Consider the following 16,609-nt stretch of genomic DNA (forward strand, 5'->3'; position numbering starts at 1 on the left):
TCTACTAGTATAGCAACACACCCTCTCAGCTTCCCTCAGTCTTTTTTCGTTCACCGTGAGAGTCAGGTTGGGTTTCCTTCGGTCATCTCTTCACTACAACAACAATGACAAAAATTTTCTCCATTTTCCCTTTACCTTTCCTCATTCATTTATGAGTATTTCCCTCCTTTTGTTAGCATTTTTATTTTCATTGGTCCCCTCCGCCACCCCGCTCCCCTTGTGTGATCTGTGTCCCGGCGTCAGTAGTTATTTACCGGGTTGTTTGCTCCACCAGCGTATGGCAAGCAAACCAACCTTAGTTTAAGAAGTGTATTGGCTATGGGGCTAAATTACCCACAACTGATGGACATAGTCGCTTTCTCCTCTGCTTGAGAGAGGGGCTCATAATGGACAGAAAGTGTATTAAACCAGCCTGGAAGAACAAAGCATCGAGATGGCTTTCGGCTCTTTGGGAGAAGGCATTGTGATGGGTGCGAGAAACCACTGCTGTGAGCTCCCAAACAGGACTCCCTCCAGAGGTCGCGAGCACATCCAATGCAACCCCGACTGGGGCGGAGCCTCTGCAGCTGCTGAATGCACATTTGCTGAACACATCTAGGTCTCCCTCTGTACGGAGTACAACTATTCCTATGGATCGGCCCGCTGCTCCTCTTCAAAAAAAGAAAAAGACTGTCTCGGAGACTTCAAAGGGAAGCGTGGCGCAAACCTCAGCCCCTTTGGAAACACTGGGAAAGACCATTCCAATGAAAAAGAAACTCCCGAGGGAGCAGCTTAAAGATTCAAAGCAATCGAAAGGACAACAAACCTCTCCAATTGGCTCTGCCCTTACATCTTCAGATTCGAGGTGCCATGCTCACCCAGGGATCAGGAGCATGAGCAGGAATTCAGCCCTGAACCTGAGCCCATTCCAGCTAAACACTCTCAGTACCACTTGAACCCTAGAGCTTATTTTTACTATAACCCTTACTATGAATCCAGAGAATGAGAACTTGACAGAACTCAGACACATCATCATGCTTGACCCCGGGATGAGTACTCCATTCGCTCAGACTCTACCTACCAGGAAAGAGACCGCTGTGGTCGGGACCCTTCCTGATCACTCTTGGGATAAGCCAGCTAGGTATGACCATGAATGGGATCACAGCTTCCATCACTGCTCCAATTCTCTATCCTGATCATGCTCACCAAGAACCTGGGAGTTCCATCAGGGCACACTGTTGTCAGGACAGATCCTGGTCACCATCATGCACAGCATGTGAGGGTAAATAGAGAAGCTTTTCCAGTTCAGCGGTCATGAATGGAGAATGAGATTTCCCCATCCAGCTCACAAGCCTCAGCGCTCTCCTGCATGGGAGTTAAAACATGGCCCAGACCTCTGAGTCAGAAGACTCAGAGGAGGAGCGGGAGGATTTGGTTGGGAGAGCAGGCTCAGAAGCACAACAGGAGGATTTGGCTGTGAGAACAGACTCTGAAGCTGAGGTGGAACGGCAGCAGACAGGGGAATCTGGACAGCTGGCAGAGATGAGGGCTGAAGAGACTGATCAGGAGGAAGCTGGAATTTCACCTGTGTTAAGAAGACATCTCAAAAGAAAGGATCAGTGGGAGACACGCAGGCGTAAGATCTCGCAGGAGAGGGAATAGAAATGCTGAGTCAGGACAGCCTGATTGGCTGCCGGTTATCTCGAGCCCTATATCAAGCGGATGCCGTTTCTGAGACGGGACTGTCAGCAACGTTGCCTACCGCAGACAGTGTTCCTCGTGCTTATAATTGTTCAACCTTTCTTGTTTCAGCCTCTCCTTTTTCTGTTCCTTCCTTGCTCCTTTATTTCAGTTATTGCTCAGATATCGTAGAGGGGGGTTCCTAGTTTAGTTCCAAGGGGACTTAATTTTTGTTTCTACTACTTTATTTTTGAGAGTCATCCTTCGCTTTCATCCATGCAGCTAAGCTGCTACTTTCTTATCCACCGAATTTCTGTCTTGACTCACAGAAGTGGAGCTGGAGGGATCATAAATCTTGTCGGGTCAGCCGTGCCAACATATTTGCAACACCCACCTAGAGGGAAGTAGATGCCTCTCGTTCTAACAACCCATCTTCCACACCATCGATCCCTAGGCAGTCACTTCAAGCTGGTTCACCCAGAAGGGTGGAAACCCCAGAAGAACCAGCATAGCTCATTCAGAGGAGTCAGAGGAAGAACTGACGTCCATAGAACAACAGTCTGTCCAGTCGCACACAGCTTTCTCCTCCTCTCCAGAAGAATCAACTACAATAAAACCTAAGCTCTAAAGGTGTATGTGGATTATGTTACCAGGATGGCCACAGCATTGGGAATTCAGATAATACAACAGCAACAACCTCAGGACCCAGATCCAATTTTTGTGTTGATTGATTCAGACACTCACATCCCGGTTTCCTTGCCTATGCTAAAGGCATTAATGGACCTTGTGAAGAAGTGCTGGGAGAAACCATCATCCTTACCTCCTACTTTGAAGAACCTGGAGAAGCTCTACAGGATACAGTCTGAGGATGCCAGATTTCTTTTAAAGCACCTTACACCTAATTCAGTGGTGATGGAGGTATCTCAGACACGTGCCCGGAACCACCTTCTGTCTGCACCTAGAGAAGAGAAGGAAATAAGTTAAATTCGTTTGGAAGATGCTCGTGCTCCGCATCAGCCCTACAGCTGGTTAGGGGTAGCTAATTATCCAGCTTGCTGGGGAAAGATTCTTCCATTCCTAGAGCAGTCACCTACAGATCAGAGGGACACGTCTTTGGCTAGTGAAGCCCAGCCCCGTTTTCACTGCGTGTGAGAACTGCCGGGAGCTGCGCGACTCCTGGCAGCGGCGTGGCAGTGAGCTAAAATAGCCCGCCACTTAGCCAGGGTTTGGGGCACAAACACGCCCCAAAACTGGGCTAAGTGATCATGTGTCTGCAGGCACACTTGGGGGGGAGGGGGTCCCAGTACTGCATCACGCACTCGCATGGTGCATTATTGGGGCTTTGGGGGCGGGGGGCAGGGTGCCACACGGCGATGTTTCCCTGTGCCCGACCCCCAGAGCTGCCGGGCAAGCTGCAGGAGAGCCAGAGCCAAGCTGCCGCTCGTCTGGGTGGGCCATCCGCCCGTCCAGGGACTGGTGAGTGCTCATCTGCGGGGAGGGTTGGGCAAACCCACTCTCTCCGCAGACCTCCTTTCCAGGGCTTCACACTGCTTGTGTGAAGCTCCTCATTGTCTCACTGAGCAACAGTTACATTTTTTTAGACCATTCTGTGGATTGTGCAGCCAGGACTGTGGCCATGGTGGTAGCAATCAGACAACATTGCTAACTAAACAATGCTAACTGAGCAAAGGAGCAGCACTTTTTAAAGTAGTGATTCTCTTTATTTAGCAGGGAGGGGAGCAACTGCCCCTATCCACCCCCAGCACAGCATCCCTCCAGTGGCTGTTGCTGGTCTCTTCCTTCCTTCCTTCCTTCCTTCCTTCCTTCCTTCCTTCCTTCCTTCCTTCCTTTCTTTCTTTCTCTATCTCTCTTTTGATTGTGAGCCCTTTGGGACAGGGAGCCATTCAATTAATTAATTAATTAATTAATTTCTGCATGTGAACTGCTTTGGTAACTTTGGTTGAAAAGCAGTATGCATGGCTGTGTTCCTCAGGTCTGGCACATGAGGCCCACACCAGGACTGAAGACCTTCCCTGTTTGGTAATAAAATAGACAAAACGCTAGAAAGAGTTCAGAAGCTCAGATCAGCTTTGGGAATTGGCGTGTAGACCGGGGGATTCCAAAAGCTTTGGAGCTGGTGTATAGACCAAGGGATCACTCCTCAGTGTTACATATCCAGGGCAAGCAAAATGTCCAGGCCGACACTTTGAGCAGACAATACTCCGAATCTCACAAATGGCAACTCTCCGCCAGGATGCTCAAGAAGATATTTTCTCGTTGGGAATTGCCCCAACTGGATCTTTTCATGACTGTGGAAAATAGTCTGAGGTCTATAGGCCATCTCCAGCTTCTATAGACTGAGGGTATTAGGCCACCTCCAGCCTCAAAGACAAGATGCTTCTAAATACCAGTTGCAGGGGAGCAACTGCAGGAGAGAGGGCAGGCCCTTACCTCTTGCCTGTGGGCTCCCCAGAGGCATCTAGATAGGCCTCGGGCCTGATCCAGCAGGGCTGTCCTTATGCCCTTATGGCCGATGACATTCCACAAGTTGTTATGTGGCACAGAGCATTTGTAGGAGAAGTGACCATCCCTTTCCAACTCTCAAATCAGTAGCTGGTGTGAAAAGTTTCCATAAGGGTGTTAGCCTGGCAGCCTCCCCAGCTATCCTAAAATTAGGGACTGTGTCGCATAGCTTGAAATATTATTCAAGTACCTTTCTTTGACCTCAAGAGCACGTAGGATAATAAACAAGTATGATTCCAGCCAGTTTGCTGTCTTTCAGCTGCCAGAGAAGATCAACGTTAGACTAGCTGTGCTGTTCTTTAATGAGATTTGTTTTGATTTTTAAATAAGACTTTTTATTTAAGGAAAAATGAAAGAGTATTATCTTGGATCAGGGCATGTGGAAACTGGAAACAGTTGTGTCTGGACTTCGACTAATGTTTTGGCAACCTTAGCTGTCTATTGCAATCTAATACCAAGCACACTAAGGATATGATGAAAGTTCTGGAATTGGTTGTGTCGCGTGTGGAGCATTGCAGGGTAGGTGGAGGAAATGGACCAAAGCCATAACAGGAAAACTGTGCAGAAAAGATGGACTGGTTTTGTGGGCTGTAGCCTTCCACCCGAAAAGCCACAAATAGTCTTGGTCTGTCTTCCAGCGTACTACAGCCAGCTGCCTTTTCTATTCTGGTTCTCTTTATAATATAGGGGGATGAAACTGAACTGTCTTTCTGCAGTTTCCTGTGTATTTCCTCTTGTTGTAAATTCCATTCTGCAATCCAAGACTTGCCAGAGTTGCAGTTTTAAGGAGGAAGCCAGTGTTGTGTAGTGGATAGGATGTTGTACATGGACAAGAGGGAGCTTGGGTTCTCTGTGAGTCATGCTCTTTCAGCTCAACCTACCTCGCAGGGTTGCTATGAGAATAAAATGGCCACGCCCCATGCACGCTGGCCTCTAGGGGCATTGGTATACAAACATGCTGTGCTGTGAAAAAATGAACAGGATTCAGAAGAAGAATACTAGCTGCTGCCATAGATTTTTGAAATATGAGGAGCTGAAGGGTGAGGAGTTCTTCTGAGGGAGAAGAAGGTCAAGGCTAGCCCAGGGACCACCATGGCCATGCACAAGATGTGCGAGAACCCCTGGGCTAGTATGAGATGCGATTGGAGCAGCACTAAAGAGGAGGGACGTGAAGGTGTCTGCTGAATCATAAGCACACTCCTCTTGTTGTAAAAAAACAGCGGTGGTTTTCATGCTTCCAGCCCTCCAGGAAAATGTTTCCACGTTAATGTTGATCACTTGAGGATGTCCTGCACAGCTGAGGCAGAGTTCTTGGTTATGCTGTCGGAGGCACTCCCATCTTCCGCAGGGTGCTGGTCAAACTGGATGGGCCTAGCCATGGTCAACTGTGGGAGAGCACTGCCTAGGACCTGTGGCCCAACAGTACTGCAAAGGAAGACCAACCCAGGCAGATCAGCTGCCTGCCACAGAGTCTGTCTCAGCCCTCACTGACCTGCATGAGGAGACCTTTCCTTCTGCCTCGCAGAGGATCTCTTGTGTGAGCTGGCACCCTCCCATGAGCAGTCATGCAGAGGTGGCATTCATGAGATTTCTCCTCCTGAAAAAGTAAGCGGGGTGGGGGCGGGGGCAGAGCAACTGTACAAGCAGGGCCTCTGTGCCGTTGGGTATTTTGTTATATGCAGGATGGAGTGGAGAAGCTCACACCACTCCACCCCCCCAGCCTGCCTCCGTGCTGCTTGCTGATGGGCGGGGCTGTGTGGTCCTTGACTTCACGTCCCAGAGACGTAAGTTTGGGGCAGTGTACAAATACAATAAATAAATTAAATTAAATGGACGCACCCAGCTGGACTCCAGATTTGTGTAATCACTGGACCCATTGGACAAAAGGTTGGACCTACTCCATGCTGCTGGCAACCTGGCACCATTCCAGTATGTCTGAGGGTCACGCTGGGCCTTGAGTTGCCTCTGGTGTATATTGTGTATCGACGTGGTTTCTACTTGGTCTTCATGCTCATTTAAAAAAGGACGTGTCGCATCGCTTGGGGTTTGGGGAGGAGGGTGGCTGGCGCGAATGAGATTCGGTAGCAGTCAACCAGGCTCTTTGGGCCGCGGCACCCATGTGGCAGGGTGCCCTGCCTTGGGAGACTGGTCATGCTCCCATGCTGCTCTCCTTCACGGGTCAGGCCAGGACCTGCCATTGGGCTAAGTTGACTCATGTGGTTTTCTGATACCGTATTTTATGGACTATAAGACTCACTTTTTTCATCGAAAAATATCAACCAAAATTCAGGAGCGTCTTATATGTTTTAACAGTTTAATATGTTAAAACTCTGAAAAACTGGATTAAAATTAAGGTGCATCTTATAGTCCGTAGCGTCTTATAGTCCGTAAAATACGGTACATGTTTAATATTTGGCCTTTATACTCTGCTACTTTGTTTTGCTGCTTGTTACTGGCTTTTAATTAATTGATTTTTTAAATTTTATTTTATTGTTCTATATTCGTACCACCTTTCATAAAGCATCCCAAGGCGGTTTACAAAAGTTAAAATACAACAAGATTCCATAAAAATCAAAAGCCCTAAAATCATGTAAACAATTAAAAAACACAATTAAAAAGACAATAGGAACAGGAGAGCTGAGACACCTGGCAGCCCTGAAGGGAGTAACAGCCTATTTTCCCCCCATGCTCCTCCATTACCTCCCCACGGCTACCTGACAACTCTTGACCACTCTAGACTAAATCCTTTGGGGAACTTCATTGCCAGGCAAAGACCTTTTTATTTTCTCAAGCTTTTTAAACTGTAGCTGAGCTGAGCCTAATGCTGTTGGTTTTCCGTTGTTTTTTTTAATTGCTTCCGTATGTGCTTGTTTTAACATCTGCTGTTAGCTGCTCTGAGTTACTTCTTTTAAGAAGATAAAACAGGGCACAGATTTTTAAAAAAATAATAAATAAATAAAACAATGGTGTCCTCACTCCACAATAATGAACCTATTTTACAGGCCAAAAAAGCTGACACTCAAGGGTTATAAGCAGTATTGGTGCACCTTCAAAGATACGTCCATCTCCTGTTACAAGAGCAAAGAAGAGTCCAATGGAACTCCAGCCCACCAGATGAATTTGAGAGGTAAGGGAACACACCTCTCCCCGCTAGTCTCTCCCCGCTAGTTGCCCACTCAGAGTCTGTATGTTTGGTTTGCATTAATTCCTGCAGCCCTCCCAAAATATAAAGGGTGGTGATGAAATGTCTCTGAGCATAAAAAACCAAAACACTCTCAGCTTTATTTTGACGGAAAGTGATGCCAGAGCTGGTATATGAAGTGACCGCCTGGCTGCTCAAACTCAGCAGCTCACTGGGTCAGCCTCCTAGTTCCAGAGCAAAGACACAGAGGTTCCTTTACGTGGGTAATGCAAATTGACACTGGTAGTAATCTAACAGCAATCAGTCCCCTCCCTCCCTTGTGTTGTGGGGCAGGGAAGATACAGGGCCAGCAAGATCACCTCCCTTTGCATAGGATCCCGAGGGCTGGTGGTTGCTGGGGAGCCTTTTTGCCTTTATGTGAATATGAGCAAGGGCTTTGGGGTTTTTTGAAACGGCTTTGCCTCCCTTTCCCAAGCATACGATGCGTCCTTCGCAGCAACAAGCAAGCTACTGTTTGCACGGCTGTAGTGAGCCCAGCAAGCGTGGCCTGCCTGAGGTCTCAAGGCAAAACCTTATTTGGTATGATGCAATAAGAGTCTTGTGTTCTTTACCAAGATTTGCGCTTCTGGAATGAGGCTGTAATATATCCACTCCAGTGTCGACTAGAGGGGAGCAAAAGCAGATCAAGCGATATCTGGGTTTGTGCAACCAAGAGCTTTGGAACACACATGCAGGAACGGAGCATTTGAGAAACGGCATAAGAACTTAAGTCCCTGAGATGTGGATAGTGTTGTTTTATTACCAGCAGTAAAATGTCTCTCCTCTGGAAGCATATCCCTTCCCCCTCCTGTGCGCTAAACACACACCGCCTTGTTCAGATACCATTTGCAAGGAATGTGTGCTTCATCCGACATTCCTACCAGCTCCCCTTTTTTTAAATTCAGCAATAAACTATCCCAGCTTGGAGGGTTGTGAAATGACAGGCACTGCTGACATTTTCTCCCCCCTCCCCCCTTTAAAGCCTTCGAGGCAGAAGCGGAGAGGCTGCCAAATGACCTCAGACAATCGCTACGAGGATGTGAGCTGGAGAAGGGCAGTGGAATACCTTTTTGGGAGCTTTTTGACAAAGCTGCTGCTGAGTGGATTTTAAAAGAATTCTACAAGAGGAGAACTGAAATTGACTCGAGTCCTTCTGAGAAAATCGGTTGCTTACAACCCCCCCCTCCTCCTCCCATGGTTCTGTTTCCTTTCTGTTTCACTAGCTCCCAGTGGTTTAAGCTGTTCTCAGATATGGTAGGGAGACACTTTTACATGAAAAGGAGTTTTGAGCTAGTCGTGTGCCCGCATCTTATAGGCACTGGAGATTCTGCGGGGTGAAGCCACCAAAAATAAAGTCTCATGGAATCAAATACATACTTCAACTTAATATCCCGTTGGTTTCATTCCTAGTTTTTTGGATAGTGCCCACTAGGGAGAAGCAAGGCCCATAGATTTCAGTGGCATTTTCCCCCATGTGGGAGTTAATTGTGGAATTGGAAGGTATCCTACAGAACCAGCTCTCCAGTCCATAAACCATTTGCTTTGGTGCAACGCCACATGTTCACATGTTCCCTCCATCCCTTTCTTTGGTACCGGGAGCCTGTCTTTGCTGCTTTTCAGGCTTTTTCATTCCTGTCCTCAGCTGTGGGGAAATCTGATGACGTCCCCCTGACGTGAAAAGGAAACCACCCTCCAAGCCCGACTGCCCTCAGTCACCTAACTCCCCCTGCTTAATAGCACCCTGAGCTGCTTTGATTCCAGTGGCTATGTCAGCTCCCTGCTCGGCAGCAAAGGAGAGAGGGGAGCAGGGGCAGGTCTCTTCCTTTGCCGAAGAGAGGGAAGAATGTGTGTTAATGGGCCGTGAGATGGGTGGGGGGGGGGCGGAAGGAGTTGGGATAAATGAGCAAGAGACACCTGAGGAGGATCCTTTTGCCTGAGCTGGGCTCATCTGTCTGACTTGTGCCGGTGTTTCTGACCAGCCTAAGAGAAGCGCTTGATCAAGGGACATTCTTGATTGTGGGTGAAGTGAAGGTTGCATTGTTTGTCCTTCTGAGAGAGAGAGAGAGAGAGAGAAACTCTTACCTTGGAGCAATTCTCCCACTGAACATTAAATCTGAGAGTCTCGTCCAAGCCACTGGCTAGCTGCTTGGGCCCTACCAGGCCTCTCTCTAGCAAGCCAGCAGCGTTAGTCCAGGCTAAGGAGCATTGGCCTTCTCCCCACTCCATCATCTCTGCCTAACAGGAAGGCTAAAGGGAGTGCCTTGCTCAGTTTCCCACCCTGGGCCTTAGCTGGGGTCTGATTTTTCTCCCCACCTGCAGGCGGCCTGTCTAGGGCCTCTCAGCTCTTGCAGTATGTGATTTCCTGATAGCTGAGTCGTTCAGACCAGCCTCTTGAGATGAAGGCAGTGGGGAGGTTCCAGGACCTCCAAGCAGGTACAAATGCGTGTGTGTGTGTACGTGTGTGTGCGTATGTACACACACACACATACACACACGTTAGTCCCTGCTAACTGAGCAAAGAGGCACCTGTTTAAAATGGTGGTTTTCTTTATTCAGCTGGGGGAAAGCAACTGGCCCTATCCATCCCCAGCACAGCATCTCTCCAGTGGCTGTTGCTGGTGTTTATCTTACGTTTCTTTTTAGATAGTAAGTTTTTTAGATTAGGGACAGGGATCCATCTATTTTTAATTTCTCTATGTAAACCGCTTAGGGAACTTTGGTTGAAAAGTGGTATATAAATATTCATAGTCGTAGTTTTATCAATTAAGCACTGTTAGACCTTCCTTCCGAATTAAAACCAAAGTATTGTATACCTCTGGTGGTGGTGATACATAACAATAGAGCATGGTTGTTTCACAATATGCAGCCTGTGAGCTTTCCATCGCACATGGCTGGCCACTGGCAGAGACAGAAGGTTGGGTCAGATGAGTTCTTGGTCTGATCAAGCAGGGCAGTTCTTATCATCATAGCATGGCAGACATAGCCTAGATTCATTCTCTGCTTCCTCGGTGCCCAGATGGGATTCAAGCATGCCCTCTTTCTCCTTTTGCCAAGGACTTGTTTGTCACTCCCGCCCTGTGCTCCTGCCCTGTCAACTGTCTCCTGCTAACACAGAATAATAAAAGTCAATTTCTCCCTGGACTCTGTTGTAAACATTGCATCACTGGCCAAAATCTGTATGCAAAGTATACTCTTTGGCTTTTTTGTAATTGCAGGATGTGAGGTGACTCCTGATGTCAATATCTCTGGTCAGAAGTTCAACATCAAACTTTTAATCCCTGTTGCTGAGGGTATGAATGAAATTTGGCTCCGTTGCGATAATGTAAGTTTTTTTAATGACTACAGAGCTGGATCTTTGCTCTGGCACTCTCTGTGGGTACACTTGAAAAGTTCTTGAAATCACCTGCAACAACATGGGCCTTCCAGATCCCTCTTTTAACTGCTACTGTTAACTTTTTAATCCCCCGTTTGCCTTCCTTTGTGCATTGCTATGGAGGCAGGGAGGGGGCTGGTCTCTGACTAGCTACTGCACAAACTCAGGCCTGTGTCATTTAAATCAGGAAACCAGGCCTGGTCCTTGGGTTGGTTGGCTCTCCCGTGGACATGTGGTTGAGGGCTCTCGTGCTCTACTTGGGGTTGGATCTCCAGTCCCCAGTGCAGCTTCGTCCTCCCTCCAGGTGGTCTTGGGAGCGGGAAGGGAGTGGGCAGGCACTGCAGGTCTTGCTTGGGACCCTCTGAAATCTGGAGCTAGCCCTGCACATAGCCCTGGAGATGTGGAAGGATAGGGGCAGTGCTAAGCAGAGTGCTCTCTTAGTGCATCAGTCAGCTTATTTAGTTATGTGGCTTTCTTTGCAGGAGTTATTATGTCTTTGTAGGCATGTTCTGCATTGGGGATAAACTTGACATTGCTCTAAATCTGCTGCTGTGTTCAAAACTTGTGTGGTGACATTGCAATGTTCCATGCTTCCCCGTGCAATGTCCGCCAGCAGCAGCCAATGATGTGAAGCAACAGCAGGGAAATGTGGAATGTCTTGTCACAAGATGAGTTCTACTATGGAGGGGGGAAAGATAGCTGAATACAGAGTTAATGTGCTTTTATTTTTGGCAGCAGACCGCGCATTGATTTCAAATTGTTAACTGATTTTAATAGTTTTGTTTTTAATTATAAACCTCCCTGAGCCATTTTGGAACGGTGGTATAAAATCAAATAAATAAATAAAACATGTAGTTTGGCCCTTAGCCTGTAGGCTTCTAAACAGCTTTCACATTTTGAAAACCATCAAAATAAGCTCTTTCACAAAATCATCTGGAGGTGATTTGGGGGAGGGAAGAGCCCACATGCAGATCTCCACACATGAGCAGAGGCTCCATTTGTTTCTGCAAACTCACAAATGAGGATCTGGGAAGGGAAAACAAAGCTGGTCTGCTGGCAGCCATCTTTAACATAGAGTTCTGGGGCTAGAGGGGCCAGCCAGAGGAGATCTGCTGGTCTCCAGAGGAGATCCTCAGTAGAGTAGCGACTCTCCTTTGATGGGCCCCTCTAGCCTCAGGGCTCCATGATAAAGATGGCCATTGGCTGCCCAGGACCTGATCCGTATGCACACTGGATGGCAGCTTGCCAGCAAGCCTCCAAGGGCAAAACCATGGTAGACAATTTGTACAACTTGAAAGTTCAGAACATCTTGTCTTTTCTGAAAATGCCGTATCTGAACCTTGAGCCGATTTCTGCACACAGTTGGCAAACCCAGGTACAGGGGCTTTATTCACCAGCAGGGTTAAGACCTGGGGAGAAACCTGAGGGTACCCTGTTGTGAGTGAGCTGGGTTTGCAGGCATTGCATGGGTTCACATATGCTTGCAAACCTGGGCTACATGCCTGCTAGTCCCTTTCTGCTGCTCATATGTATGACTTTAAGTAATTTATTAAAAATAAAATCACATACTAAAATACTGGTATTTAATTGCATGTTTGAACATACCTATGAAGAGGTGTGAGCAAGTCCCCATTCAAGTCTTAGCTCAGCCTCTAACTTGCTTGGTGGACTTCAGCAAGCCACCATTCTTTAAAACAAGCCAGATGACTTTTTAGCTTCCTCTTCCTACACTAGCCGCAGTCTGCAATATGGGAAGAATCATCCTCGTCTGTCTTCGAGATTTGTAAAAATATCAGGCGTGATGTGAAAATGCTTTGAAATGCATAACAACAACAACAATAAGACGATGTTGAAGTTGTTTGTGTGTGATTTTTTAATATTATTATTACACGTGTTTAAGAATTCCCCTTGGCTCACACCCTTCCTTCAAATAGGAGCTCATTTCGACCCCAGCTCTATACATGTGTGTGCACTTGCATGTGCATGCATGCACACACATACACCTAGGTAAATATAAAGATGAACAAGTGTATCATTTAATTCAAGTGCGACATGATGAAGAAATGCCATTGTATCCTATTATTTGCACATGTAACATCTAAAAGGTTAAAAGACTGGATTCCTGTCTTTTGCTTGATCTTTGGATGCATTTTGCCTTCCACACTTGGCTGACTGTGCATCCTCCAAAGTATTTTCAGCTTTTTTGCTTCCTTGTCATAAGCTCTGTTTAAGGAACTACTGGAAACAGGATGGTATAAAACAATGAGCACCTCCTTTCCCTTTAAATTGCAGGAGAAACAGTATGCTCACTGGATGGCCGCTTGCCGGCTAGCCTCCAAGGGCAAAACCATGGCAGACAGTTCGTACAACTTGGAAGTTCAGAACATCTTGTCTTTTCTGAAAATGCAGCATCTGAACCCAGATCCACAGATAATTACTGACATCACAACGGACATCAACCCTGAATGTCTGGTGTCCCCAAGATACCTGAAGAAGTACAAAAACAAGCAGGTATGTTGTTTGAAGTACCATCATTTTCCAATTATAATCTGCTCCCATGTATTGTTTGCAGTGCTCTTGTTCACAAGAAAATGGAGGGAAATCATTGTCTCCGTCTTTTATACACACCACCAAACTTGGACTTGTTTTTCTTCCCCCTTTCTTTGCCCCTTTCTTTGCCTGGACAAGGAAAGCTGCTGCTAGTTAGTCCAAATTCTGTAACTTGCCTTGGCAGGAAGCAGGTAACAGTTTTCTTGCTGGCAGGGTTAGGAGGACCTGCTTGCTCTGAGGTTCTCCACAGTACATGGTACATTGAGATGGGGAGGCAGGCAGATCACTGACCTGGGACCATTATCTATCTAGTCATTTGGAGCTGATGTGAGCCCATTGATTCGGGAAGAGGGAGAGACAGGAGCACATGGCTGAGCGCAGGGGCGTAACAAGGCTGGAGTGGGCCGAGAGTCAAAATTTTAAGATGGGCCCCTCACTGATACACACACTTCACAATATATAGTCATGTGACTTGCCTCTGGGGGGCCCCTCGAGGCGTGGGGGCCCCCAGGCAGCCACCTCCCCTTGCCTAATAGTAGTTACGCCCCTGGCTGAGCAGCAAAGGGGGAAAAGTGGCTTTGTGAAGCAGGCATTACACACCCTTTACCCCAGGTCTGGGGTCATGTGTATGGTTAAGCTGGAGGCCGCCCAAGCACACATACAGGTGAAACTCGGAAAATTAGAATATCGTGCAAAAGTCCATTAATTTCAGTAATGCAAATTAAAAGGTGAAACTGATATATGAGACAGACGCATTACATGCAAAGCGAGATAAGTCAAGCCTTAATTTGTTATAATTGTGATGATCATGGCGTACAGCTCATGAAAACCCCAAATCCACAATCTCAGAAAATTAGGATATTACATGGAACCAAGAAGACAAGGATTGAAGAATAGAACAATATCGGACCTCTGAAAAGTATAAGCATGCATATGTATTCAGTACTTGGTTTGGGCCCCTTTTGCAGCAATTACTGCCTCAATGTGGCGTGGCATGGATGCTATCAGCCTGTGGCACTGCTGAGGTGTTATGGAAGACCAGGATGCTTCATTAGCAGCCTTCAGCTATTCTGCATTGTTTGGTCTCATGTCTCTCATCCTTTTCTTGGCAATGCCCCATAGATTCTCTATGGGGTCAGGTCAGGCGAGTTTGCTGGCCAATCAAGCACAGTACACTGTATACTTTTCAGAGGTCCGATATTGTTCTATTCTTCAATCCTTGTCTTCTTGGTTCCATGTAATATTCTAATTTTCTGGGATTGTGGATTTGGGGTTTTCATGAGCTGTACGCCATGATCATCACAATTATAACAAATTAAGGCTTGACTTATCTCGCTTTGCATGTAATGCGTCTGTCTCATATATCAGTTTCACCTTTTAATTTGCATTACTGAAATTAATGGACTTTTGCAAGATATTCTAACTTTCCGAGTTTCACCTGTAGAGTCAGGTGCCTAGAGCACCCAACTCACAGGAGGATCCCTAAATGCACCACACTGCTCAGCGGTGCATTTAGGAATTCCTGGAGGCCGGAGCTCATTTTCCCGGCCTCCAGAGATCTGCGCGGCTGGGTGCAGAGCGGATTATGCGGGCACAAGAGCTATGCATCCCACACAACGAACGAAATTGTCTGCACCCCGCCTGCCAAAAATGGTTGTGTGCACGACCTTAATATGTTTAAATAATGAACAGTTATACCTGAACACACTTTAAAACCACTTATAAAAAGCAAGATTTGTTTTTCAGTGATGCTTCTATGTGGAGTGGGGAGTTGTGAATATAGACAATAGTATAGTACAGTATATGTATAGAACCAATAGTAATTCCTGATTGATTTGCCTTAAGTTGTGATTTGTGTGTGACTCCTGCTCTTTCTGAGAGTGGCCATGTCTGTTCACATGCCAACAGGTGAGGAACCTTTTTTTAGAGGCGGGAGATAAAGTGCCAGAATGTGTGGGGGCTGTCCGTTGGTCCAGCAGTTTGAAACTGGGGGTACATGTGGCCCAGGAGGTGCCCTGGTTGGGGCGGGGGGGAGTGCATGTGTGTGCGCGTGCACACACGCACACACACACACACACACACACACACACACACACACACACACACACTAAGGAGTACATGAACTGAAATGTTGAGACTGTGAGGGTGCACTTTTATTTTTTTAGAAGGTTGAACCCCCCTCTTGTATTCTCCCATTCCTTCTGTTTCTTCCAATGTCTGTCTAACTGCCAACAGTTAAGAATCTCTTTCCTGCATACATAAGAATCAGTCAAATGCAGCATTGTTAGCCACATTTCTCTCTTTGAGAAGGCCAGGTGCTAATAAAGCATTCTCTTCCAGAGAAGAACAGTTTGCCCTCTCTGCAGATGACTTTTGAAAAACTACCTCCTCAGTATTTGATGCTTTGTAAAATAATTAGACTCCTCTTGCTCTTTCATTCATAATGCTTAACTGTGACTTTGTTCTAGGATCAATCAGATAAAGCTGTGAAACCAGCAATCTTATTTGGCTTGTTGAGGCTTTGTTAAAAAGTGACCACATCTTGTCAGAGAGTTGAGGGGCTTTAGTTAATTTTGGATGAACTATTTTGTAATTTTTGTTCAGCTAACCCAGTCCACAAAACAATCAAGTCGGCTCATTGAAAGTGTTGTCTCAGTGCACGGCAGCTGTGAAAAAAGCTAATTCCATGCTAGGAATCATTAGGAAGGAGACTGAAAAATAAAACTGCTAATATTATAATGCCCTTATACAAATCTATGGTGCGGCCACATCTGGAGTACTGCATACAGCTTTGGTCACCATATCTTAAGAATGATTTGTTTGTTTGTTCATTCATTCATTCACAATTTAGAAACATAATTTAGACACCAGCAACAGTCACTGGAGGTACTGTGCTGGAGGTGGATAGGGCCAGCTACTCTCCCTCTGCTAAATAAAGAGAATCACCACATTAAAAGGTGCCTCTTGGCCAAGTTAGCAGGGGTTAGCAGTTAACTGGAAAATGTGCAGAAGAGGGCAACCAAAATGATCAGAGGCCTGGAGCACCTTCCTTATGAGGCTAGGCTACAGCATCTGGGGCTCTTTACCTTAGAAAAGTGCTGACTATGGAACGTGGGAGAGCTGCCACTACCCAGTGCAGACCATACTGAGCCAGATGAGCCAAGGGTGTGACTCAGTAGAAGGCACCTTCCCATCTTTAAAAAAAAAAGGATCTTCCCTATCACCTGCTAACTGATCCTGTTAGCTGGAGATGCCAGGTATTGAACCTTCTGCATGCAAAGGATCTGCTCCACTACTGAATTATGCCCTTTCTTTTTTAAAAA

General features: G+C 46.6%; 1 protein-coding gene across 4 annotated transcripts in view; it reads left to right on the forward strand.

Annotated features, from left to right (window-relative positions):
- The window catches only part of FERMT2 (FERM domain containing kindlin 2), a 131,493-nt gene that overhangs the window by 99,841 nt on the left and 15,043 nt on the right, over window positions 1–16,609 (forward strand). For all 4 annotated transcript variants that reach the window (XM_053287303.1, XM_053287311.1, XM_053287316.1 and 1 more), the window contains 3 exons: window positions 7,185–7,309; window positions 10,579–10,685; window positions 13,029–13,247. In XM_053287303.1, coding sequence (XP_053143278.1) covers window positions 7,185–7,309; window positions 10,579–10,685; window positions 13,029–13,247 — 451 coding nt within the window. The remainder of the gene's footprint in view (window positions 1–7,184; window positions 7,310–10,578; window positions 10,686–13,028; window positions 13,248–16,609) is intronic.

The sequence above is a fragment of the Hemicordylus capensis genome, chromosome 1 (genome assembly GCF_027244095.1).
Source record: "Hemicordylus capensis ecotype Gifberg chromosome 1, rHemCap1.1.pri, whole genome shotgun sequence".
Lineage (NCBI taxonomy): Eukaryota > Metazoa > Chordata > Lepidosauria > Squamata > Cordylidae > Hemicordylus > Hemicordylus capensis.